We start from the raw sequence: 26,434 nt of genomic DNA, 5'->3' as shown, positions 1-26,434 counted from the left end.
GCCAAAAAAAGACTATACTTTTTTTGAAAAATGGTCGAAAAATATACTTGTATGTAATCCAAAGTACGTGGCATAGAAGCGTCATTTACACATAACGATTGCTTTGACATCTATACATATGGAGTATATTTTACTATATACTAAGTTTTATAGGATAAGAGATTAGGAATATACTAGTAGTATTTGGTCTTTACCATCGGAGAATTAACCCTATTAGCTTGCTATTAGCTATATTTGATATTATGATGTTGATTACCACATAATTTTAGGGTGTCGGCCACCCAGAATGCATGCATGTACATTGATCTACTACAGTGCTCTAATTTTTAATTGCTACTACAAACTTAGGGAAGTCGTTACTATAATTTAATTAATTCAACCATCAACAATATTTAGTCGGCAACAACTAGTCCATAATGAGACTTTTTTGAAGGAAAAGATCCCAACGTAAGCCATGACCTTAATATATTTCGAAATCAATTGATTATATAGCTAGAATAAATAATTTATTATTGCCATTAATTGGTTTCTCTCTAAAAAAAGGGAGTCTATATATCACTGCAAAGTGACAAAAAGTTGTTTCGATTGAAAGATAGATTCGACCGATTGTCCATTTTACCTTCAAATAAAATACTCCGTACTATAATAAATCATGTTTTGTATGCTTGGATTTGATTATCAAATGGTTAATTATACTTTAGTCGTCTAGTGTTTTTATCAGATGTTATATTGAACAAAACCAAATTTGAGAGATGTATATATAGCAAGTTAAAAACACGTCAAAATTAATAATTGAGTAATAACTATTCAAGTCCAAGAAAATACTTTGTGGACATATAGTTAGATTGGAATTCAAACATTGACTAAAACTCTCGTCTATAATAGTATGCAATATAAAATGGACCGTTTATCTATGTGGTTATTTAATTATTTATCTAATGACTTCTTTGCTTCATTGGAATTGAAATATTAAACTATGATAGAATATAATATTAATCGGGGACACATATGCATACGTAATTAGTTACGCAATTAAATGAAATGGTCAATAGTTAGTTAAAAGAATCTGGTTATGTTTGAGATTAAAGCGGAGAGCATTTTAGAACTAAATACCATGAACTGTACACGTGAGAATATTTGGTTTTATGAGAGAATGATTTCTTGCTTATGAACAAGGCAACCCCTTCCTTCTATTTAATTTAAATACTACTCCACATTATTTGGTTATGTAAATAGTTAGACTTAGATATATAGGAATTCGGTGAGAATTGAATTTTACTTTAGACATGATGAAAACCATGAATGAGCACATAGAATCCACAAAACAAGAGGTTGATCAATTAAATATAAATTTGCTCTCAACTTAATTATAATAACCTAAATATAGCATTTACGCAAGATAAAGAAACAAGACTTTTTTTTAACACAGTGACTTCATATATTTGGTAGAATCCAGTGTCTCAAATTAAATTTTTATAGGATTATTTTTGTGCAACCATATTGTGACTTCATATATTTGTTTAATGTGTTTTTATTTTGACTGGCCCTTATATAATAGCATGCATGGTCGTAATACTTGCAAATTATTTTTTATATGTACAAAATATGAGAATACAAATCAACTTCCTAAACATGAAATTTTAATATAATTGGACCCGTGTTGACCTAACATATATCCTATAGAATTAAAACTATAAGTGATTTGTACTAGTAGATTCATGCATCATATTGTTTACTTATTTAAAATTTTATTCTTTTGAGTTGCTTGCCATAATATTTGTTTATGTTAGCTCATCTCTTGAAACTATTCAATTATTCAGAGAATAAATTTCAATTTAACCAAAATTTAAATATTCGGCGACATTAATCATTATCATGGGTATAATTAATTATCAGTATACACTAAATTACTTTCTTTAAATACGTATGAAAGAATCGTGTGCTTGGCGGTGCATGACAAGATGTCGCGCGAAAGTGATATACAGAATTTTCCAGATATCCATATATATGGTTACAAGTTATAGCTTTGTTTAGCTAAAATTTATACAAACCTGTCAAGATTTGAATCTTATTAACACAAATCAAATATCTATAATTTACAATTATATTTGCCGTTTGGGATTTGAACAATCAGACGATTTCAGCAAGTTTTTGTGAAAGAAGTTTTGTTACCTTTTTATAATTTATTTATGGTTCACTAATTAAATGCATGATTTCTCATCGACACGTTATCATAGTGACCAGCCTTTTTGCACGAATATTAGGTCGATTGAAAAATAAAATTTAAAATAATAATTGAGCCACAGTCAAGTTGTATCGAAACTCAACTTTTCTATTTTACTTTAAAATTTACTACCCTTTTTACTCAATCACTCTACTACTACATTTAATTATACTCCTATTTACTAGAAATAATGAGCAAAAAAGAGTGAAAATCAACACTTCCCCTCGTGTGAGTGTCACCTCGGAGGCTCGGATAGGAAATTAGAAACAAGACAAATAATTATGACCAACATTAATGAAGTAGTAGAAAAACGTCTTTTTTTTTACCTAATTTGTAGGAAATTTGTCTGTACTAAACACTCCGGCTGTAATAATGTGGTCGGGAATAACCAAATAAAGAATTGTTAAAATAATGTTTATGAAGAAAGCATCAAAGTAAGTTGTTTGATTGAATGGTAACAAGCACACTAATCACTTTTGACTTTGTTAACCCATCTTTATCCCTTTTACTTGACAAAGAAGTTTGGACACTTCTTATCAATCATCAATTTTATGCACGACTTTTTTTTCACTTGTTTTTATATTGTTATAAACTTGTAGGCAAAAAGTTTGAGTTCAGAATATGTATGACAAAACCTTAACTCTCTTCGTCTTTAAGGAGTAGTTTATTTTTGTTAATTTTATCACAAAATTAGTCCACTTTCATTTTTAGTAAATTTTCTTTGTAATGAAATAGATCTCATTTTATACTAACAATATTCTAATCAATTTTTCTATTACCTTACCAATTATACAGTAAAATTCTAATCATTTTTAAATTTTTTTATTTTTATAAGACGAAAAGAGTATAATTTTATAACTAATGAGACAATTCCACCGTTCAAAGAAAAAAGTGAAATACATATTGAGTCTGCATGTTGCGAATACAATTGTCAAAATATATACTCCATTTGGAAATTGGAATTATTCTAAAAAACTATTAAAAAAATGAAAAAACTTATTAGTCAAAAAAGGCCCTTGGTTAACAGAAATGTAGCGGGAAAAGGGAGAAAATTATTTTGAGGAATTAATTCCCTCAGAATTCCATAAAAGGATGGTGGAAAATGATTTGTTTGTTTTGAATTTCTAGTTTGCCAGGAGACAGAGAATATTCGGTGAGGTGTACTCTTATATATTTTGATTCAAAGTATTTGAGAGTGGTTCTTCTATCCTGAAAAATATAAATTATATATTTTAGCCTATTTTTTAAAAAAATATGAATTTATTAATTTTATAAATTTAACTATACTACTAATACTATGGATCTCACTCTTCACTAATACTTATTTTCATTATCATACTATCTTTTTATCTCTCTCACTTTACCAGTTGTACATTAAAATCAGTGTCGAACCAAGAATGTATACTCAGGGCTAGAGGGAGTACCAACTAGTGTGTATGTCCCATGTTAATTGAGTCATTTTTTTTGTTAAGTTCTATGATAATTGAGTTATTTTTATTTTTAGCAAAAAGTAAATTTCTCTCGTACCTTATTCTTTTTTCGTATCTCTTATTTTTCCTTTCTTACTTTATTCACCATGCATTTAACATAATATATTTTTTAATATATGTAAAAGAAGTGTTTTAATTAATAAGGAATGAAGAAGAATTATTACTCCATTAATAAGCACTATATATTATATGCACATATTACCAACTAATTGATAAATGAGGGCATCAGCAGTGGGGCGCCCTATAGGTTTTACTATTATTTTGTTAATTAGTTTAAATGTTTTCAAATATATAAATGCAAACTAATTAAAAAACACAACGATTAACTAAAAAACGGCAAATACTACATTGATTAAAAAAAATTACACGAGTTAGAAAAAAAAGTTGACTACTCTACAAAAGCCTCAACTTCCGGTGCAACTCATTGATCAACCCGTGGAGGTATTCGGCTCTGGCCGGGTCCGTACACTTCATGAGGGCATTATGCGTGTCCAACAACGTCTACGCCATCGAGGCCGTTGCCAACTCCGCGTAGGCAAGTGCCGACGGGGTCAGGATTGGCAATGGGGGGGCCGCGGCTTGCGAGGAGGATGTCGCCTTCGCCTTCCCCTTGTTCTTCGCAGCCTTGACGCCTACGGGACGCCGGGAGGACATCGGTGTGCCAGAACTCTCATCCTCCGTGTACGTCCGGTTGAGGTCCACCGGATATTCGCCGCTTTCGCTGCTCGTGTAACCACCAGTGTCGGTGATCTTCGTCTCTTTGTCGCACCGGTGTGCAGAATCCCGCCTTGGAACTTCTGCTTGTCCTTCAAGAGCGCCCAGACATTGAAATGCTTGACGTCGCCGTACATGGACTGGTACGGCAACAACACTCCATCGCGCACATCGCTCAGGCTCTCGCCGCTTCCCTGCTCCCTCGAGCACTTCTCATGCTCCGCCGCGAACAGGTTGACTTGCTTCTTTACCTGATCCAAGTGCTTGCGGAGCTGCTCCCTATGGCGCTTGTACGCGCTCGGTGGCTTCGCCTCATTATAGCGCTCAGCGATGCGCTCCCAGTACGCAAGCTGCTTTTGGTTGTTCGCGAATATCGGGTCCTCCGAGATATCCGCTCAACACCTCTCCAAGACGAGGGTTTCATCCGGTTGGTAGTTCGTCCTCCTGGGGGCGTACTCTTCATTCGTTGGCGGAGGTGGCAACTTGTACGCCCGGTACTTGATCCGCTTCTTTCTGGCGGGGCAGCAGCGGCGGAGGGGGCGGCGGCCGCGCGGCGGGAAGGGGCGGCGGGGCGAGTTGGAGTCGGCTCCATGTCAGACAGACCGTACGAATCCGTACTGAATTCGTGATCGTACTGCGTGTCGGGGGGCGAACGACCGATATTCGTCAGGTTGTGTACCCGGCCAACGTGCACCACCTCCAAACATCGAACTATTGGGACTTGAATCATCACCGGAATCCATTTTTTAGTGTAAATTGAGAGTGAAAATGCGAATGAAAACGTTACAAATGAAGGTGGGGTATGGAGTATTTATATAAATGAATTTTTCGAATTAAAAAAAAAAAACAAAAACGCGTTGCATCGTCCGCGCTATCAATCGCGTCGCCCACAGTGGGCGGACGATGCGCGAACTATCTATCGGGTGAGGACGACACATCGTCCATCATCCGCGTACCCACAGTGGCAGATGATGGCGCGCCCGAGGCATCGGGCGACCTATTGTGCACCGTATTGTGGGTGCCCTCGGGTGATATAAATTGTAGGTGTAAATTGTGTCTGAGAAGACAGATGATTGGAAGCAATGACAACCCATACCCTCTATAACTGAAGAATATGTCAGATAGGTTTTGACCTCCCTTCAACATATTCTGGGCATTTTTGGAATTTTATCCAAACTTGTCGGCTTGTCTACCTATTTATTAACTCACGCCCATTCTCTATCGCATAGGCACGCCACCTAAATTAAATTGCAGTGTATCACTAAATTAAGTAAACAATTCAAATCTTCTTCAACTCAACTTTATTTAATATCCATGTCAATTCCTATCAAAATAATGCATGAACATACAAACTATTGTTATTGGAGCCAAAGCACACGAATTGTGTGATTTGTGACTATATTTGGGGGTTTCCCATAAATTTAGGACGTACATATCTTGTAGCCATTTTATTTATCAGAAATTAGTTTTTGTCCAAATAAAATCTTACACGTCGGGCTATCTATGTATCTCAAAAGTACGTCGTTTTAGTCACGAAATATCAAAACATATTTTAATTACTAATCAATTTTAATTTATTATTTTTTATTTTTTAACTGTTATATCCTCTAAATCTTTCATCAACGGATTGGGCCAAAAAGGAAGATGCCTTAACACGATCTCATTCCTACCCTTAATTGGAAGCCTAATTATCATAAACTTCATTTCGGATTTAAGGCTTCTACTACTATTTTTGGAGTTTAATCAATTTTTGGAGGTGGGGATTTGTTGTGTGGTTGTTTGGTGTGTGAGTTGTGAGTCTAGGAGGGAGCGTGGGCGGGCGGAGGCAAGGAGGATGTCGACAACGGTGGCTCACTCTATGTCAACGACTAAAAGGATTTTGAGAGGGGGGGAGAAGTCGTTATAGGAAATATAGGCTTATACATTGGTTAATTTGGATTTTTTCTTTTTCATTTAAAATTTTAATATTCAAACGATGTCGTTTCGACGGATTTGTTTTTCCCTTCGATTTTAATTTTTATACGTCTATTTTTTACTATTTGACTGTAACTCAAAACTTTGAAAATTAGATATAATTAATTATGAATTTAATTTAACATCCTAAATTCATGACAAATACCTAAATATGCCTATAGTTTATGTAGTATTTAGGCACCGATAACCTTACAAAATATCTTGATAGCTAACATTGAGTTGTAAAATCTGAAGCAAATTTCTACTTGTAGTAAATTGGCTTCACAATTTTCTTACTCACACTGCAATTTAAAATGATTCTAGAACAATTAGAATGTAGTTGTATATGTTCTGACTTCTGTGTGGATTAGTTAAATGGCCAATAACGTTAACTTTTCCGAAGTGGATTATTTAAATTATGTGATGGGTATTATTTTAATTTATGGGCTTTAATATACTCGATCGTGTCGATGTTTTCACCTTTAGTTAAATCTAATTTTGGTTAACTATCACTTCATATGGAGTATATATTATTACTACTAGTTTCTGGAAAACTTCGATATGGACGTAGAAAAGGTTAAAAACCTTTGATTCTTTGGGATACTTACTTGCCACTTGGGTCAACCATATTCACTTATTTGACTCTATCATTAAAATATGTACCTATTTATATATACATTGAAATGTACTACTACAAAACTTAGGAACATTATTAAATCATTTTCTATAACAAGTTTATGGAATATATATTTGATGTTTATGTAAAACAAGTTTTACTATTTCACAAGTTCTTGAAATAACACGGTTTGTTAAATTAAGATGTTTGTTACACTGGGGTTTATTTTCTGTTTGTTTGTTAAATATTAGCTACATTTTTAGGATGTTGGCGATGTGTACATTTTTAGGATGCACTATTTTTTTGAAAGACATATACTATAAAGTGATTTATGTCGAAATGAAATTCAAATATGGATAATTGAGCAATTAGTGTATAGTGATCAATCGACAGCAAATTAAATGAGTTGAGTTAAAAAGGGAAAAAATAAACTTATGATAACAAACCCATGTATCTCAAAATATATTTGTACATCTAGGATGTGAATGATTGATAGAAAGTGTATCAATGTATAAAGTTCTTTTCCACATTATGATAGGAGTATTACACAAACAGTTAAAAAAAAGAAAAGAGGAATAGCCTGGAATCACACAATTTAACTCATATATAATTTATTTCACAATTATTTAAATACTGTAAACACAAGAAATATCCCATGAGTCATTATTGGGAAACATATACAGTATATATTTCAATGTCCCATGTACTACATTTTCTAGATAGGCAGCCGCAGCAGCAGCACCAAGTGGTTAACAAACAAAATAGTAACTTGAAAAGTATATTTCATTAAAACAAAGTTACTAAAATTCCTTATTGCTACCGTAATCATTAATTACTAACTATAATCTGGTTTCAAAAAAAATATTACAAAGAACTTTGTTACGATTATCTTACGCGTTATCATGTAAATTTTGTAATTTAATGAGAAATATATCATTTGTCAACTAATGTATGAACTTTCACACATTTTTAGAATTTCAGATTACATATTGCAATAATGTGATCGACATGCAATTTGATTGAGAAGAGCATATTAAATTTTTGTAACAACATATAATTACACCACTACGATATTTTCTTTATTTAGCCTCAATATAAAAAAGAAATGTTGGAAAAAATTGGGGTGTGTATGGTAGTTGGCCTATTTAGTATGCACAAAAACTGAGCTCAAAATCTCGTTTCTCGGGCCATCCTCATTCACGGATATCGAGATTTTATGCTTTTGCCTCTTTACACTACAACTTTCATTCTCGCTACAATCCGATCCATCAATTTAGCAATAATTCCAAGTCCTCCCCTTTTACAAAGTGCTTTTAATGGTCACTCGTTATCGTTGCTTCCGTTGTAGAGAGCAAGAAACTCACTCTCTCTCTCTCTCTCTCTCTCTCTCTCTCTCTCTTCACCCTGCAATTCTCTTCTATCAAACTGCGCATGTGAGTGAGCCAGCCAATCTTCTCTCTCCCTAAACTTTTCATCTTTCCGTTCCTACACTTTCTCGTGGAATTCGAATGAGGATTTTCCTTCTTTTTTTGTCAATATGGTTTCCTACTTAAAAAAAAAATTTTTTGGTTATGGGGGTTGCTAGTTGTTTCATTTTATGGGAAAACCTGAAGCTAAAATTTCAGGAATAATAGTAGTAGTATTAAAAAACGTAATCGAGTTCGCTTCTTTGATGTGAGAAGATATCTAAATGTGGGACACCAGGTTCAATGTGTGTGGATTGGGATCCATGTTGGATCTATTGCTCTCTCTCCCCCCATTTTTTTATTGCGATAATTAGCATTTAGCAGTAGTTGTGCTTGTTTTATGTTTCTCCCTTTTATTTGTTTATTTGCTGAAATATTGGTTGTGGTGCATCCTCCTTTGTTTCTACCTCATTTTTTTAAGCTTAAGTTTGTGTCTCTTTGTTGTTTAAAGGTTGTATCTCGGAAAGGGATAAGCACATTGCCTAGGTCTTGCAATTATTTTTCATGGGTTGAACTTAAGAGATCATGGATAGCTTCACCACCGACGAAGATTCTCAATTTTTTGACGCGCTGGAGCACATTGGTGAAGAGCCCAAATTTAGGAATCGGGAATATGAGGTGTGGATTAATGCTCCACAGAGTGTCGGTGAGCGCCGTGAGAATTTTTTCAAACAGGTTGGGATCAGCCTAGGTGAGATTGAGAGTCAAGCTGTAGATAATTGTGTGATGGGAGATATTGAAAGAGTTTTGGAGGATAGTGGAGCCGTGCTGAGAGCTTATGGTAGTGAAGATGAGTTCTCTTCGAGCCGTTCATCTGTTTCGAGTTGGGACACGGATGATCTGGGATTGTGTAGAAATGGGGATGGGAATGCTAGTGGTGGATGTGAGTTTGAGAATGAGAGGAGGGGAGATTCTCGATTGATGGGATTGGAGTGGCTGCTCTCATCTGCGGAATTGGATTCTTCATCTCAAATGCCTTCCACGGCTGATGAAATTGTGGATAGGGGAAATGAGGCTAATGTAAATACACCAAAATCAAGGAGTAATTTGAAGAAGAGGTGGCTGCGTAGATTGCGTTCGATGACATGTATGATGAGTGGGGGTATGAAAGAGGAGAGTGTTCGATCTTGTGGCATAAGCCAGATGCAGGGGTCGAGGATCTGGAGAGTTAGAGTTCGCCATTGTCAGAGGAGGTTGAAGGAGCTTTCAGCCCTCTTCAGTGGGCAAGAAATTCAAGCGCACGAGGGGCAGATCACAGCTATGAAATTCAGCTTTGATGGACAGTACCTTGCAAGTGCTGGTGAAGATAAGATTGTCAGAATCTGGCAGGTGGTGGAGGATGAGAGATTGGATACAGTTGATATCCCGGATGCAGATCCATCGTGTGTGTATTTCTCCGTCAATCATCTATCTGAATTGGGGCCTTTGATGGTGGAAAAGGATAAAGGTAACAAGTCCAAGAGCCGAGGAAGAACACACGAATCAGCTTGTATAGTCTTCCCTTCAAAGGTCTTTCGAATTCTCGAGAAGCCATTGCACGTGTTCCATGGGCACAGTGGGGAGATCTTGGATCTTTCATGGTCAAAGGATAATGTATGTTGTTTGCTTGGAATGTGGTTATCATTTTGTTATGTTATATTCTGAAATTTTCCATTGAGACGAAAGATATGTTTGTTTTTCTTTTGCAGTGTCTACTATCGTCGTCTGTTGATAAAACTGTCCGTCTCTGGCGGGTTGGAGTTGATCAGTGCCTCAAGGTTTTCCAGCATAGTGATTATGGTACACACCTAGCTGCATAACTCTGTCTCTGAACTAATCAAAATAAGCTAATTTGGGAGGGCACAGAAACTAATATGTAAGTTTTGTTTGACACTAGTGTGTTTACTTTGCTAAAATGATAAATTTGATGCTATGCAGTGACTTGCATCCAATTTAACCCTGTGAATGATGATTACTTCATCAGTGGTTCAATAGATGGGAAGGCCCGGATTTGGTCGATTGGTGGTTGTAAAGTTGTTGACTGGATCGAAACAAGGGACATTATCAGTGCAGTTTCTTACCGCCCCGATGGCCAGGTCTGTTAAAACTGCTCCTTAGGTTTTATTTTTACATCTTCAGAGTGCAAGATTATCAATTTGTTTGCTTTGTAATGCAGGCGGGTATTATTGGTTCTATTGCTGGCACATGCCACCTTTTCCACTCATCAGGTACATTTTCATCGTAGTTGTTAACAGTTTCTTCTTGGTCTATAATTCTCTCGTATGATATTGTAAGTTTATGTAGTGTAAATCCTACCACCACTATATACCACATTTGGGCATAACCTTTCTTGGCATTTGTGTATGCTTTACATTGTGAATGAGTAGAGAATGTGACTTTTGTATGATTAAAGTGTTTATGCATGTCGTATATGTTACAAAAGTATTTTTTTTTATCAAAATATTTCATAATAAGCTCTGAAGCCTTAGCTCTGATGTGGGTCTGTGTGCATGATTTTTAAGCCATAATATTAGAGAGAAGTCAACGTGCTGTAGGACTTGAGATTTCCTTGTAGATTAACGTGTAACAAAATGGAGATGGGGGTTGACTAATCATTGGGCGGCTCGTGTTTCTTGTATCAGATAATCATTTCCAGTTGGGAGCTCAGATGTTCTTAACGAGTAAGAAGAAGTCAGCTTGCAAAAGGATAACTGGCTTTCAGGTTGCTCCATAGTGTAGTGCTTCTTGAGATTGTCATTTGCTTTAGCTATTAGCTTTTTTGTTTCAATGATTTTGTTTCTTACATCGTTGTCTTTTGTGAATGCAGTTCTTACCACAAGATCCAAGCAAAATATTGGTCACATCTGCTGATTCAAAAGTCAGAATTATTGATGGGGTGAAGGTGATTGGGAAGTACAAAGGTAAGGTTCTAAAAAGCTCTGGTTTTGTTATCAGATAATATATATACTTAGTTAACACCATACTTTAATTTGATTTTGTTCGGAACTTTGTATATCATTTTGACATGGGCAGTTTTGTGATAGTTCACTTGATTCAAGAGGGTAGCTAGGGCATTTTTTTGGAGATTTGCTCAATTTTTGTATCTATTCTGTGTTCAGGCCCTAGAAATGCTGGAAACCAGAGTGGTGCTTCATTTACTTTCGATGGAAACCATATTGTCTCAGCATCAGACGATTCCAATGTTTATATGTGGAACTACTCCAATCAGGGGGACTCTTTGTCGCAATCAAAACCAGTTAGGTCCTTCGAGTGCTTCTCCTCAGATGCCTCTGTTGCCATACCGTGGCCTGGCTTCAAAACTAGCAAGTCAGAGGATCCACAAGGCTTGAAATTGAACCAACTGCAGACAAATCCATTGCCTTTCTCATCCTCATCCACTCTCTCTTTGGGGCAAGAGTATTTCTTGGACGCGAGCTCAAAGGGATCCGCAACTTGGCCAGAGGAAAAGCTTCCTGTCTCCAGCCAACGAGCTGTGACATCGCCAATCAGCAAATCTCAGTACAAGCTTCTCAAGACGTGTTGCCAGAGCGCATCGAGCTCTCATGCATGGGGTTTAGTGATAGTCACCTCAGGGTGGGATGGACGGATCAGATCGTTCCTTAATTATGGTTTACCTGTGGCCCTTTAAGACAGGTAGGTCGGGTGGGCTGGAAATTGATTGCACGAGGCCATATTTGGCCGTATTGGGAGGACCCCCACCCCCCCTAGCACGTCGTGGGAGGAGTATTTGGGGATGGAGATCGAATTGGTCCCGTGGAGAAAGGGGCAGGGGGTAGGGGGGTTGGTTGGGTGTACTTGTATGATTGAGCTGAATTATGATGTTGGATTGATGAAAGGGTAAGTTGGTGGTGTGGCCCAGAGATGGAAATGGCATCTTGTGTCATGTGTTTTGTGGTGTGAATAATGAATGAGATTGATTGACTTGTCCACTGTTGGGATTCATTCACAAGCAAGGATTGCTTGCCTTCTTCTAACTCTCCGAGGATAAGATTCAGGCAGATGCAGAGGTTTTGCGAATGTGCATAACTATAGATATATGGATAGTTTGGTTGTATAGTACTGTAGTATTATTATTATTATTCATTGGGAGTATATTTTACCCATACTTTTTCCATTTCAACCCACATATTATTAATACGACTTTCCACATTTGGGATCTCTGTCTCAACAGAGGCTGAAAATCCATTGAGTTTCCACATTCGGTTCAGATGTTACACATTATTTTGATGTCATAATTTTATGCCAACTAAATTTTAGTACTCTTCGATAAATAACATTAAATTCAGCAAATAATCCAAAGAGCTAGATGATAAAGTGCACTTCAATTAGTACGCTTTCTCTCCATTTAATAGCTCATCATCAAATGAAAGATGAGAAAATTAACAATTTGAGCTTTGATATTTTAATAATTGGAATATAAAAAATGCACTAGGTATAAAAAAATAAAGCCAACTTTAACAAAATATTTAAGGGCAAATGGTGTATAATAGCTCATTCTCATTAGTTTCATCAGCGCACAAGCATATCAGCTTCTCTTTCATACGAGTTATAAATAAATGCAACCAGTTTCCACAAATCACATTCACATGTAGAAAAAAATCAGACAATTATGTAAGCAATGCAGTAGATACAGAACAATCAAGTTCTCGGAATTCCATGTCTCTAACGCCCTCTTTTCGCAAGTTGAAGAGAAACAAAGACATCAAAATAAGACCAAAAAAAAAACCCCTCCTAATTCCTAATTTTCACAACACATATTTGTGCATCTCAATCGCAGCCTAATCAGAAACACACACACACACACACACATATATATATATATACATATATTCAGAAGCATTTGAATAAACCAAAACGAGAATGTATGAAGCCTAATCGAGAGCGATCAGGCGGGGACATTCTGAGAGGCGGAGGCGAAACTGGTCTCGCCTCCAGAGGAAGAGGAAGTTGGATCGGGGTAAAAAGTGGTGATCAAGAGAGGATCGTCGTTGTCGTTGTCGTCGTCGTCGTCAGCGTCGATGTTAACGCAGGAGCACCGCTCCAGCGACGAGAAAAACGCCGCCACGACGCTGGTGCCGAACCACCTCGCCAGATTGTTACCGTTAGATTCATTGGTATCCGCCATCGCGTCGCCTAACGCTGCTTCAAACAAAGGATTGGATTCCCCAGTTTTACTTCATCACGGCACGGGAATTGCCCAAATTAGACTTCCCGGACTATTTTTATTTTCAGCCTCATAATTTTTCTATTTATAAAATGATGCTATTATAATTTAGACTTGTTATGGTATTTAAAAAGCATAATTTTTATTTTAACTATTTGAACATTTAACTAAATAACATACACTAAATGCTAGCCTAGCCTAGCCTGCCCACCCAAAGATTTATTACTGCCACGTAAGCATAGACTAGTGTGACATTTATTCAACATTCAACGAAGCTGAACTTCAAGATGTAGACACCATTATTGGTTACATTCATTTTTTTTGAAGCTTTGCGTAAACAAGACTAATAATGATGAGACAAGAGTTCAGTTATTGTGGGAAAAGATCTAACCCATCCGCAGCCAATCACTTATACTTTTCTGCCACTTTGGTTTAAAAAATTACTATGCTACTTGTTGAATATTGTAATGTACTCCCTTGATGAGTCTACTCACTACTGCATAACAAAATTTTTGTGACAATCCCCATAAAATTGGAATGCTTTATGATTAAATGAGAAATACTATAAATTTGGAGAACAATCATATAAGCGCATCTGGTGTAGTGGTATCATAGTACCCTCCCACGGTACTGACCAGGGTTCGATTCCCTGGATGCGCATTGTTTTTTTGAGGATTTATTTTATCTACAAATAATTATGGTGACTTGTCTTTTAAAATTGGTATGCAAGATTTATGGTTTGTGACTATGTGTGGCTGGAACTTGAGGTAGTTGGCTCATGAATTTTAACTCTCATTCTTAATACAGAACTATACTTCTCTACCCATCTCATGAACCAACTTTCTTGCATTTCATACTGCTTAAATCTTCTCCTTAATCCAACTTTAATAACTAATTAATATCTCACAATCTCTCTATTTGTTGATTAACCCTAAGTTCAGTTTCAATGTCCCACAATAAAAAGTGGACAATAGGGGGAAAGGTGGATGATCTAGACAATTAGCATTAAAACTAACAAGTTTAATTAAATTGCACAATTAAAGGTGGAAAGGTTTAGATTTAAATCATAAACTACTTACCCACCTATACAAAATTCTGTTTGTTGATTTGCTCAACGTACGATTGCCTTTTAATTTTCTAAAATATAAAGTTGAAAATTTTGACGTATGGTTCCAGGCAGAATTCAAACCTACAATTAGTTAGATTTTTAAAAAGGGGATGTTCACTCAGTACTTGTATCAAAATTGATTACTAGAGTTTAATTTGTTTCTAAATAAATACAGTAACAAACTTTATATATACTTGATATCATTAGAAGATTTAATTCATTTTTGAACTGTGGCAATTAAAATGTCACCTAAATATTTTAAAGTTAAACCTAAAACATGAATATAAATTCAATACACTGGTACAAAAGATTAGGCCACAGAAAGGTTGGTAAAACCTAGCCAGTTCAACACAGCTTGTCACACGATCATTATTAATCATATAATAATATTCACAAGTCTTTTTCCATATATATGCATATATCAGAGATTTCCTTGCTAATACTAGGCATAGGAGATCTATATACATATACACAAATTCATTGAGAGAGAGAGGGGTGTACTGTTAATTAGTCCTCCAAATAACATTTCTTGCTCAAATGAGTATTCCAAAAAGATGCAGAATGCTACGTACAATATTCTTATGTGTTTTATATCAGTTTCCAAGTGCATCTGCTTCATTTGTGAGATGCTCATTTGGGCAAGTAATGTTATAGCTGAAGGATGCTATATTCCTTCCTTGTGATACACCTCTCTTCATCATCAAGTCTACAAAAGTATCCCTTCCCTTCTAAATTTCTAACTTTTCATAATACTACACTGTACTGCATAGTTTCTTTATGATACTTTGCATATATATAGCAGAAAGAAAGAGAATGCATGGATTTGTATATTTGAGTTAGAGAAAGTTGGGTTTTTCCACATAAAATATGAACACTTGGAGTTGATGATTAGTGTTGCCTAAAGCAGATGAAGCTCTGGATATTCTTTTTCTCAATAGGACTCATGAATTATGTTTTACTTTTGCATCTACACATAGAAAAGCATCTCCTACATGCAGTCATGTTGTTCTTGCTACCTAATTCCAATCACAACAAAAATGGAGAGAATCATAAAATTAGTACTCCTAGTACTGATGTGTTTGGATTTGGTAGCGGAGGGGCTGATCGGCGTCAACTACGGAAGGGTGGCGGAAAACCTCCATCCGGCGTCACAAGTGGCCCGATTCCTGGCAAACTCCACCACCATCAAGCGCGTGAGAAAGGCGTATATCGCCCAGGAATGGGTGAGAACCAACATCCTCCCTCACGCCCACTCCACAAACATCGTCCGAGTCCTCGTGGGAAACGAGGTCCTCTCCACCAGCGATGCAGGCCCTCCACGCCGCCCTCGTGGAGGAGTCCCTGCAGGATCGAATCAAGATCTCCACTCCTCATTCCCTGGGGATACTCTCCAACTCCACCCCGCCCTCCGCCGGAAGGTTTAGGCAGGGGTATGGATTTATTAACCATCCAAAACCTTCTAATAATATATTTTCAAGTAAGATTTTTAAGAATATAAGTCCTTACTAATTTTATTTTCTAGTTATGATGTCTACGTCATCCGACCTCTGCTGAGTTTCTTGAGATTGACGGATTCGCCATTCATGATCAACCCGTATCCCTTCTTCGGAGCGACGGAGGCGACGTTGAACTACGCGCTTTTCCGGGCGAAGGAGGGGATGGTGGATGGGGAGACCGGGTTGGTGTACGGGAACATGGTGGATGCGCAGCTGGACGCGGTGTTCTCGGCCATGAGGCGGGTGGGGTTTGATGACGTGGACCTGGTGATAGCGGAGACGGGGTGGCCATCGAGGGGGGCGGCGGCGGCGAAGTATAATAGGATGGTCATGCGACACGTGGCGTCGGGGATTGGGACGCCGCTCATGCCCAATAGGACTTTCGACACGTATATTTTTGCTCTTTTTGATGAGGATCTCAAGCCCGGCCCGCTCTGCCAGAGGAGCTTTGGTTTGTTCCGCCCCGATCTCACGCCGGCCTATGACGTCGGGATTCTCAAGGCGGCGCCGAATGGTGGCGGCGGACTTCGGGTTGGACGTAGTGGTGCGTTTTTGGTGGTGATTTTGTTGCATATTTTTGATCGGTTTGTGTCGGAACATTTGGGTGTTTGACAAACACGGATTTTGCATATTTTTAAGAACTAGATTTGGTTCATTTTAAATGTTAATCATGCAAACTATGTTCTTAAATTGCATATGTTATACATTTGGTACTTTTGACGTATTTGTTTACTTATTTCAGTCTAGCTTTATAAATCAAACCCAAAAATCCCGTGTCTCTAGATAGTATATATGACACTTAGTATATAGTAGTCAGTTCTAATCTTATTCCCTGTGTTCGATATCCTGGTACTGACCTTTAGCTATACTAGATCTACCATGTATGCTTGCAGGTATTTTTAGTGTTAATAAATAATGCATCAATGTTGTAGGTTGAAACTTGAAGCAAGTGCTAGACTGGGCTCGGCCCGTTGCAGAAGAATTTTGAATATGTCGGTGGTTAGGGCTTGGAGTGCAGCCCGGTTCGAAAGGGAGGCCGGTTCACGGCATGAATCACTTTTGGTCCCATCACACTAATGTGGATCCAACATTCAAGTAAGTACTTTATACTTATATGTATTATTCTTAATAAGTTTGTTAAACAGTTAAATAAGTCTAACATCTTAAAATTCTTCAGGCCACTCGCAACGCGTCACGCGGGTGGCTCGTAACCCGTCACGCTGGGACGAGACGGCGGCGACACGCGTTGCAACATCTCGTCTCGTCCCCAGCCCGTCGAGCGTCCCTTCCCATCCCGCCGAGACGGATGGCGAACCGCCTCGCCACGCACCCGCGCGACGTGGCGCGCTCCGGCGCCATGCGTGACGCCTACTCGCCGGCCCGCGAGTGGGCATCGTCACGCTGACGCAATAAATTATTTTTTTTAAAAAAATTCAAATTTAAAAAAAAAAATCAAAAATCAAAAAACGGTAATATTACCGTTTTTTCGACCGTTTTTTCTTTATTTTTTTTATTTGTGTATATTTTTTTACTCTATAAATACTCCTAATTCATTCTCATTTCACACAAATACACATCTATTTTTCCCAAATCATCTCCATTTCCTCTCAAATTTTCATCTAACCTCTCATCACAAAATATCCGGCGACGGAAACTCTGGCGGTGGCGGCTCCGGTGGGTTTGACATCAACGCGTTCGGTGACTGGGGGGCATGTACAATGTCCTGGGTGGTGGTTTCGGTTCGTCGACGCCGGGCAGCTAGGGTTCGTCGACGCCGGGGGGGTACCAACCACCCCATTTTGATGTGGATGCATACGCCCGTCCCTCCGCCCCGAGGTATTCGCAGTGATTATTCCAGATTCGGGAGGACTATTCGGTTGAACCCACTCCGGAAGGAGGCCGAGGCGGTGGAAGCTCCAGGGCGGAAGAGGAGGCGGGCTGAGGAGGAGGATCTAGGCCGGCATCCGTACAGCCCCAAGGAAACGTTGGCTGTGTACAATGCCTGGATCAGCGTCTCGTACGATCCCATCGTCGGGAATCAACAATCCTGGAAGTGCTTCTAGTAAAATTTCACCGAGGCCTACCACGAGATTAAGCCGAAGGGGTCCCGCTGCCGCACATTTAAGATGTTCCGCGCTCACTTTGACCGAGTCGACAGAGAGGTCAAAAAATTATGCCTCATCTACAAGAGTGAAGCGGCTCATTACCAAAGCGGAGCCACGGGAGCCGACTTTCTGAGGTCAGCTTTGCGAGTCTACTTCGACGACACTGCCAAACAATTCAAACATGTCGATATTTGGGAGGTCGTCAAAGACGAGGAAAAGTGGGCCGTCGATGTCCGGTCCAGCTCGGGCTCAACCTCGAAGCGCACGAAGCACACGGCGGGTGGCCAATACTCGTCTAGTGAGGGCGGTTCGGGCAGCGTCGCACAAGAGTTTGCCTCGCAGGAGGTTGAGGGCACGACAGACGATGCCGGGGGGTCCTCTCGTGGGCGCCGTCGGCCGCAAGGGAGAAATGCGGCGAAGGCGGCTAGAGGTAGGAGGGGCCGAGCCGAATCAAGCCAGGCGGGCTCGGGCTCGGGGGCACCCTCAAACTCCCTAATGTTCATGTACATGACCGCCACAATGGCGGACATTTCCCGCATGACGCCTCCCCAATACCCAGCCTATCTTGCCGGAATTGAGTTTATGGCAAGACAACTTGGTATTCCGCCTCCAGGTGGCTTCAGTGCACATCCACCGCCTTCGGGGGATGATTCGTCGGGGGAATAGTTTTTTTTTTTTATTTTCTATAAAATTGTATTTTAAATTGTGTAATTTTTATTTTTTTAAAATTTTAATTATGTGTTTTTTTATTTTTTTGAATTTTAAGTGGTATTTTTATTTTATGTTGTAATTTTATTTTATTTTATTTTATGAAGTGTGTTTTTTATTAATTGAATTTGTTGGAAATAAAAATAAAAAATGAAAATGAATGAATAGTAATTTAAGAGATGGTTAAGAGACAGATAAGAGATGGAGGGTTGCATGTTCGGTCCCTTAGTTAAGAGATGGAGTAAAAAGTACAGTGAGGCCTAAGAATAGTAATTTAAGAGACGGTTAAGGGACGGATAAGAGACAGCGTTGCAGATGGCCTAAGGCTGAAAAGCTTTTCCTGTTATGGGGATTGCATGTATGAGGATTGAGGGGAATTGGCACATTGGAGTCAAAGATCCTGAATATGGAGTCCTATACACTTGTAATATAGTATTGAATTACTATACACTCGTAAATGTACCGAATATTACCATTACGCTATCATTGAACATTGCATACCACGTATACTACCTCCGTCCCACATTAAGTATCACATTTAATGTGGACATAGATTTTAAGAAATATAAAGAAAAGTTATTTGAATAAGTTAGTGGACTATGAGTCCCACTTATATATATTAGTTTTATAATAAAATGTGAGTATACATGATTGGTGGAATGTGGAGTCTACTTACCATTTATAGTAAAAGTGAAATGTGACTTTTATTGTGGGACGAACCAAAATGATAAAATGTGACACTTAATGTGGGACGGAGATAGTACTCCCTCTGTTCTATAGTAATTGAGACGTTTCTTTTCGGCACGGAGATTAAAAAAATTGTGTTAGGTGAGTTAAGTAAATAGAAAATAAAGTGGAAAATGAAAAAGGTAGAGAGATGAAAAGAGAATAAAGTAAGAGAGAGTAAAGTATGTGTGAAGAAATGTGTTGACTTTAACTAAAAAGGGAAATAACTTTATTACTATGGACTATATTACTATAGAACTGAGTAAAATTTATTAGGTTGCAAATCCATACCACATTGAAGAATGGAATTTTATTCATCCGACGTGGGATGAGTTTGTATCCAACCTATTAATTAACTATTTTTTAATGGAAAAACTTTTACTACTAGAGTAACAGTATTTTGTTGAGATGGTGCCCGTATTATTGAATCAAACCCAAAATAACTATACTTGAGCCACATAACCTACAAGTACTGAAGTCGACATTTTACAACATTTAGATGTGAATAGGACTATAGAAATTACTACTATCATTAATTCATTTGTTTCCTTGTCGCATGTTAGAAAGTGCAACTAATACAATTTTCTGATCATTTCATGTCAGTTACCAAAATGTGAAAAGTACAGGTACCACCAAATGAGGAAAGGAATAATATGAACCTTCAAAAATGAAATGGTTAAAAAAGTACCCTGAGAAAAGGATAAAATGAAAAGGATACCCTTAATAAAAATAACTAATTCTAGTACGATTTTGCTCCGGTGCATAATTATCCTCAACCACTATCACTCCTAAATGGATCTGTGTGTATTTAACATAGAAATACGCATACACAACGTAGTTAAAGAAGATAAGATTATAGTTGAAATCAGATGTAGACCTTAAATTCATATTGATCAAAATCCAGACCTACGACAGATCACGCAGCTTGCAATATCCACAAAATAATACAAGAAAGAAAGTTCCGAACCCATTCCCTGTTGCTGCATATCATTCTGGTCCTCATCAAAACTTTTTTTAAACGCAAGTTACTTCACCAACATCTCCGTTCAGTGAAAATCGAGACCTAAAACACCTACAAACCTTCTCTTGCCTTTTACAGTTCATCATGGGCATCATCCTCTTCATCCTCCATTTTCTCACTCGGGGCTCCACCAGACCTCTGATAGACAGCAGTGATGATAGGATTGCACACTGCCTCAACATCCTTCAGCTTCTCGTCATACTCCTCCTTTTCAGCGTTCTGATTGTCATCCATCCACTCAAGGGCCTCCTTGGTTGCTGTCTCAATCTTCTCCTTCTCATCCGACTCCAATTTGTCTGCTAGCTTGTCCTTGTCGTTGATCTGGTTCCTCATGTTGTAGACGTAAGTCTCTAGGCTGTTTCGGGCGTCAATTCTTTCCTTCACTTTCTTGTCTTCCTCGGCAAATTCCTCAGCTTCCTTCACCATCCGTTCAATCTCTTCCTGGCTCAAACGACCTTTGTCATTGGTGATTGTGATCTTCTCTGATCGCCCAGAGGCCTTGTCTTCAGCCTTGACATTTAGGATACCATTAGCATCAACTTCAAAGGTGACTTCAATTTGAGGGGTTCCCCTGTTCACAAAATAAAGTCAGAAACAGTAATACAAAAGTCATACTACAACTTTCTAGTAGATTAAAACAAGCAGATGCAAACCTTGGGGCTGGTGCAATTCCTGTCAGGTCAAATTTCCCAAGCAACCTACAGTCCTTTGTAAGGCTCCGTTCACCCTCAAAGACCTTTGAAACAGCATGTATCTCATGTTAGTTTCTCAAAAAAATAGAAGGTTCTTGAAATTTTCATTGAACAATTTGCATACCTGGATTGTGACAGTAGTTTGTTGGTCCTGGTAAGTGGTAAAAACTTGTGATTTCTTGGTTGGAATGACTGTGTTCCTTGGAATCAATTTGGTCATCACTCCTCCAACAGTTTCAATACCAAGGGTCAATGGTGCCACATCCAAGAGAAGAATATCTGATGCAAGAATAACACAGTTAGTAAGAAAAGCTTCGACCACAAACATTCGTATGGGTCAGCAGTAGTAATTTTATCGAAGGTAGTATTGGTAGAGTGAAGCCACACTATCAATTATAAAGGCAAGTACCTTTGGTCTCATCACCTCCCTCGCCACTCAAAATTCCTCCTTGGACAGCAGCACCGAAAGCAACAGCCTCATCAGGGTTGACTCCCTTGTTGGGCTCCTTTCCATCAAAGTAGTCCTTGAGAAGCTGTTGAATCTTGGGAATCCTAGTACTTCCACCAACAAGAACAATTTCATCAATTTGACGTTTTTCAAGACCAGCATCATCCATGGCCTTCTTAACAGGACCCATGGTCTTTCTGAACAAATCATTGTTCAGTTCTTCAAAACGAGCCCTTGTAAGAGGCTCAGAGAAATCTACGCCATCAAAGAGAGACTCAATCTCCACGCGGACCTGGTGCTGACTGCTCAAAGCTCTCTTTGCACGCTCACATTCTCTCCTCAACTTGCCAAGTGCTCTGTTGTCCTTGCTGATGTCCTTGCTGTGCTTCTTCTTGATCAACTTAATGAAGTATTCCATCACCCTCTGATCAAAGTCCTCACCTGATGATTGCAAAAGAATAATGTTGGTTGGGGAATATAGTGCATTGAATGACTCACCTAAGTCCTTGAAATAAAACTAGAATACCAATTTGAAATCCCAGTCATCGCCTCATAAAGTAAACTGGTTAGGTATAATATCCTACAGTGTACTTTGGTCATAATCATTTGGCAAAAAAATGGGAGAGAATTTGTAGAAGTCCTTTAACTTGTGGAGAAAAAACTCAATTTTTATAACTATTCCATGAACAAGTTCCTCATATGGACAGTTTCTTCAGAAAATAATTGTGATGTTTCATTATAAGTTGTGAGCAAAAGAACCATATTCCAACCGTTTATACCTAGACCATAATAAGGTGGTAAGACTACATGAGAAAATAATAAAGGGATCATGCAATCAGCTTACCTCCCAAATGGGTGTCTCCATTTGTTGCAAGAACCTCGAACACACCATTGTCAATGGTCAAGATACTGACATCAAAAGTTCCACCACCAAGATCAAAGACAAGAATGTTCTTTTCACCACCTTTCTTATCCAAACCATACGCAATTGCTGCTGCAGTTGGTTCATTAATAATTCTCACAACATTCAAACCAGCAATCATTCCAGCGTCTTTAGTAGCCTGCCTCTGAGCATCATTGAAGTAAGCTGCAAAAGAGAAGCAAAAAAGATTCAGTAACTGCTCAATGTTCTCTCACACACACAAAAGGATTTGGCACAAAGTCTTACCAGGAACAGTAACAACAGCATCCTTGATTTTCTTCCCGAGGTAAGCCTCAGCTGTTTCCTTCATTTTTGTCAAGATCATGGCACTGATCTCTTCAGGGCTGAACACCTTGGTCTCACCATCCTTGATTTTAACCTCAATGTAGGGTTTTCCATCCTTGTTCACAATCTTATATGGAACAAGCTTCATGTCCTTCTGAACTTCTTTATCCTCAAACCTGTTGGAGTAGCATTAGTCAAGTCCTAATTATGATAGTACTATATAACAACAGATTATGAGAATAAGAAAAAAAAACAGAGGAGAAATTACTTTCTGCCAATGAGTCTCTTGACGTCAAAGATAGTCCTCTCTGGATTAACAGCTGCCAAATTCTTGGCAGCTTCACCGATCAACCTCTCATTGTCGGTAAAAGCAACCCACGAGGGTGTGATGCGGTTACCTTGATCATTTGCGATAATTTCAACATGACCATTCTTGTAAACACCAACACATGAGTAGGTTGTACCAAGGTCAATGCCAATAACTGTTCCAATTTTAGGAGCCTCCTCAGTTGCTATGGAATATGTAAATAAACTTCCTGTTCAAAGATCAAGCATAAATCGAGTTATTTCAAGTGATCCTGATATCAAAGACCACATTATGTTTTTCCTGACTATTAACTCTAAGGAGGTAACAAAGTAAAATCCAAACTTCTAGAACTTCACGGTGAAATTATAGCAGTAATATTACGATGCAATTTCACTCGCTTCTAGTAGAGTAGCAACAACATATTGTGGCAACTTGAAACACGCAAAGACATTATTAAGACTCCCAATCCACGCATAGAAGCTTCTATTAACTACAGACGTTAGACGTACAAACGACTCGGACCAAATACAGTACTACCATTTATCTCCGTTTATAAAAGGGGAAAAATATTATTTGAGCAATGCCAAATTCGCATCTCTACGTGCTTAAGGATTCAGATAATATCATTATTACTGAACCTAAACAAAGAAGAGGAAACTGATTTCTCTGAGCTCATCTCTATAGTATACCAGATCTAACATGAAACCACCACGATGTGAGCTAAAACTACGGATTTCGATGCAGAGGATCTGACACTAACAACAAAAATTAATGCTAAGGACTTGCACCTCTAATTTCCTAAAATTCTCGAAAAATATTGATCGATGTTAACGAATAGTTAAACGAAGACAGATGGATAACATAAATCTAAGACCTAAGTAGACGGAAATGCTAGATCTCAGTTATTAAAAGAAATCTGAAGAGAAGTAATTCTGACCTAGCAAAACGATCCCGAACAGAGTCCAAGATGCGCGTTTCTTCAACGCATCAGCCATTGCTGCGAAGCACGACAGTCGGACTTGGCTTCGTCGCCTTTGAAAGTGTTGTGTTTCTTATTTTTCTTTTCTTTCGTTCTCAGTTCTGCTCCCTTCTCCGCTGAGTGTAATGGAGTTCTGAAACTGAATAACGGTGGAGAGGAGGAGCGCATTATATACCAACTTCGCAGTAGAGTAAACTCGTCATGGAAAATGACGTGGACCAATCAACTCTCGAGTATGATTCATTGCATTCCCTCCGTCTAAAATGGAGTAAAATTTGTGTCACCCGTGCTTACGTGGACCAATTGTATAGGATCTTCGTGTCAAATTAGCCGACGTGGACCAATAAAATCCAGAGAAGAACGTGCTGCCCAATGAGTTGATAGAAAATCGTTCCGGTTGGGTTTTTCCATTGAAATCGTTGTTTCTCGAATCCGGTTTACTTCAAAGTAGGAAAAGCGTTAACGAAACCGTAATTGAACACCTGTCCTATTCCAGAATTTTCTGGAGTACTAGTAGTATTTTATTTGTTTGTTGGACTCCAAAATACAAACCTCAAAAACAAAACCAACACCATATTTGGTTGCCAAGATTCTATTTGGGAAAGTAATATGATTCCTTAAATTTTAAAATTCTATATTTATTCGATTTTTAATTAAATTGGGAAAGTAATCAGAATCCCCAAACAAGGAAAGTTAGTACAACTTTCCAGGATTCTGAATCCTAACTTTTCTTAAGTATTCTTTTTCCAAGTTTTAGGATTTCTATATATTTAATGCAATATATGTATAATTTTATTATTATTATTATTATTATTATTATTATTATTAATTACAATGTATTAAAATAATATAAAATTATAAACCATATTTAATTATGGTATAATAAATAACTATAATTAAAAATATCATAATTATAACTATATTATTATAATAATTATATATATTTGTTATTATCAATAATAATTAATAATTTATTAAATAATTAAAATATAATTATATAATATAAATTATTATTATTTTATAAATTAATAATTAATCAATAAAGTCATAGTGAAATTTCAAATTATAAAATTTATTCAATTATAATATTTGTAAATATTATAATTATAATTATAATAATCATATTTATTATTATAATCATTTATGATTATAATAATTCATATAACTATAGTTATAGTTATATATAACTGTAGTTATAATTATATATTATGATGGATAATCCATATTTAAACTAATAATAAATATAATAATATAATTATTATCATTTATAATTAATAATTTATAAAAAAATTTATATTTTTTTTATAAATAAAAATAATAATAAGTAGGATTATAATTTTAGTTTGGTGTTTAAATTAAATATGAAATTTAAAATCTTGATATTTTCCAAACACGGGAAATGAAAGTTATTAGGAATCATATTCCTTGGATTCATTTTCCCAGGAATCATTTTCCTTGTCAACTTTACTTTCCCCTCAACCAAACATGGGCCAAGTGTCACCCATCCTAATGGCCAAGATTTTCTCCATATCTAGAGAAGTTTAGGAATTAAATGAGCATTTCTTGCTCTCAACATGATCTTCCCCCATTGGAATATATATCTTGATATAAATTGGATATTATATCTAGAAAGCTTATTCGAAAAAAATGAAAAGAAAACACTAATATTTCATTCCACCCGACTAAGATGACATATTTTTTGGTTGGCATGAAACTATAAGAATTATTGGTTAAAGTCTAAGTATTAAAGTGAATAAAAAGAGAATTGAATAAAAATGTTAGATGTATTAATTGGAGAGATAAAATTTATATAATAAAAAATACAATATTATTTTGTTTAAGATAAATTAAAAAGAAAAGTGTGTAACTATGATTTATAATTGGGAGGGGAAAGTAACGCAGTAACATAGAAGTTATTCAACAATTTTAAATACTAGAATATCATTTAATCCGGGGGCGGATCTAGCATATACTCAGTTGGGCATTTGCCCCTCCTCACCTTTCTTTTGC

At 37.3% G+C, this 26,434-nt stretch overlaps 2 protein-coding genes, 1 non-coding gene and 1 pseudogene across 3 annotated transcripts; 3 read left to right on the top strand and 1 right to left on the bottom strand.

The window, feature by feature from the left end:
- Window positions 1–8,179: 8,179 nt before the first annotated feature.
- LOC121798341 lies at window positions 8,180–12,659 on the top strand. The gene is made up of 8 exons (XM_042197282.1): window positions 8,180–8,430; window positions 8,915–10,056; window positions 10,152–10,242; window positions 10,381–10,538; window positions 10,619–10,670; window positions 11,085–11,164; window positions 11,270–11,363; window positions 11,562–12,659. The coding sequence occupies exons 2-8, from the start codon at window positions 8,989–8,991 to the stop codon at window positions 12,089–12,091; spliced, it is 2,073 nt and encodes a 690-aa protein (XP_042053216.1). The 5' UTR covers window positions 8,180–8,430; window positions 8,915–8,988; the 3' UTR covers window positions 12,092–12,659.
- Window positions 12,660–14,216: 1,557 nt separating this feature from the next.
- On the top strand, window positions 14,217–14,287 carry TRNAG-CCC. The gene has a single exon. It is a non-coding gene; the product is annotated as a tRNA-Gly (tRNA).
- A 1,333-nt stretch (window positions 14,288–15,620) lies between these two features.
- Window positions 15,621–16,843, top strand: LOC121800393 (annotated as a pseudogene).
- Window positions 16,844–20,623: 3,780 nt separating this feature from the next.
- LOC121798340 (luminal-binding protein 4-like) lies at window positions 20,624–24,568 on the bottom strand. Its single transcript, XM_042197281.1, has 8 exons — window positions 24,383–24,568; window positions 23,407–23,674; window positions 23,100–23,314; window positions 22,776–23,018; window positions 21,893–22,372; window positions 21,608–21,762; window positions 21,445–21,527; window positions 20,624–21,362 (listed from the first exon to the last, which is right to left on the bottom strand). Exons 1-8 carry the CDS (start codon window positions 24,438–24,440, stop codon window positions 20,864–20,866), a joined length of 2,001 nt encoding a protein of 666 aa, XP_042053215.1. The 5' UTR covers window positions 24,441–24,568; the 3' UTR covers window positions 20,624–20,863.
- Window positions 24,569–26,434: the final 1,866 nt, after the last annotated feature.

The sequence above is a fragment of the Salvia splendens genome, chromosome 4, assembly GCF_004379255.2.
Source record: "Salvia splendens isolate huo1 chromosome 4, SspV2, whole genome shotgun sequence".
In the NCBI taxonomy this organism is placed as follows: Eukaryota; Viridiplantae; Streptophyta; class Magnoliopsida; order Lamiales; family Lamiaceae; genus Salvia; species Salvia splendens.
Note: the sequence above shows the minus strand (reverse complement) of the source record. Positions and strands in the feature narration are given on the sequence as shown.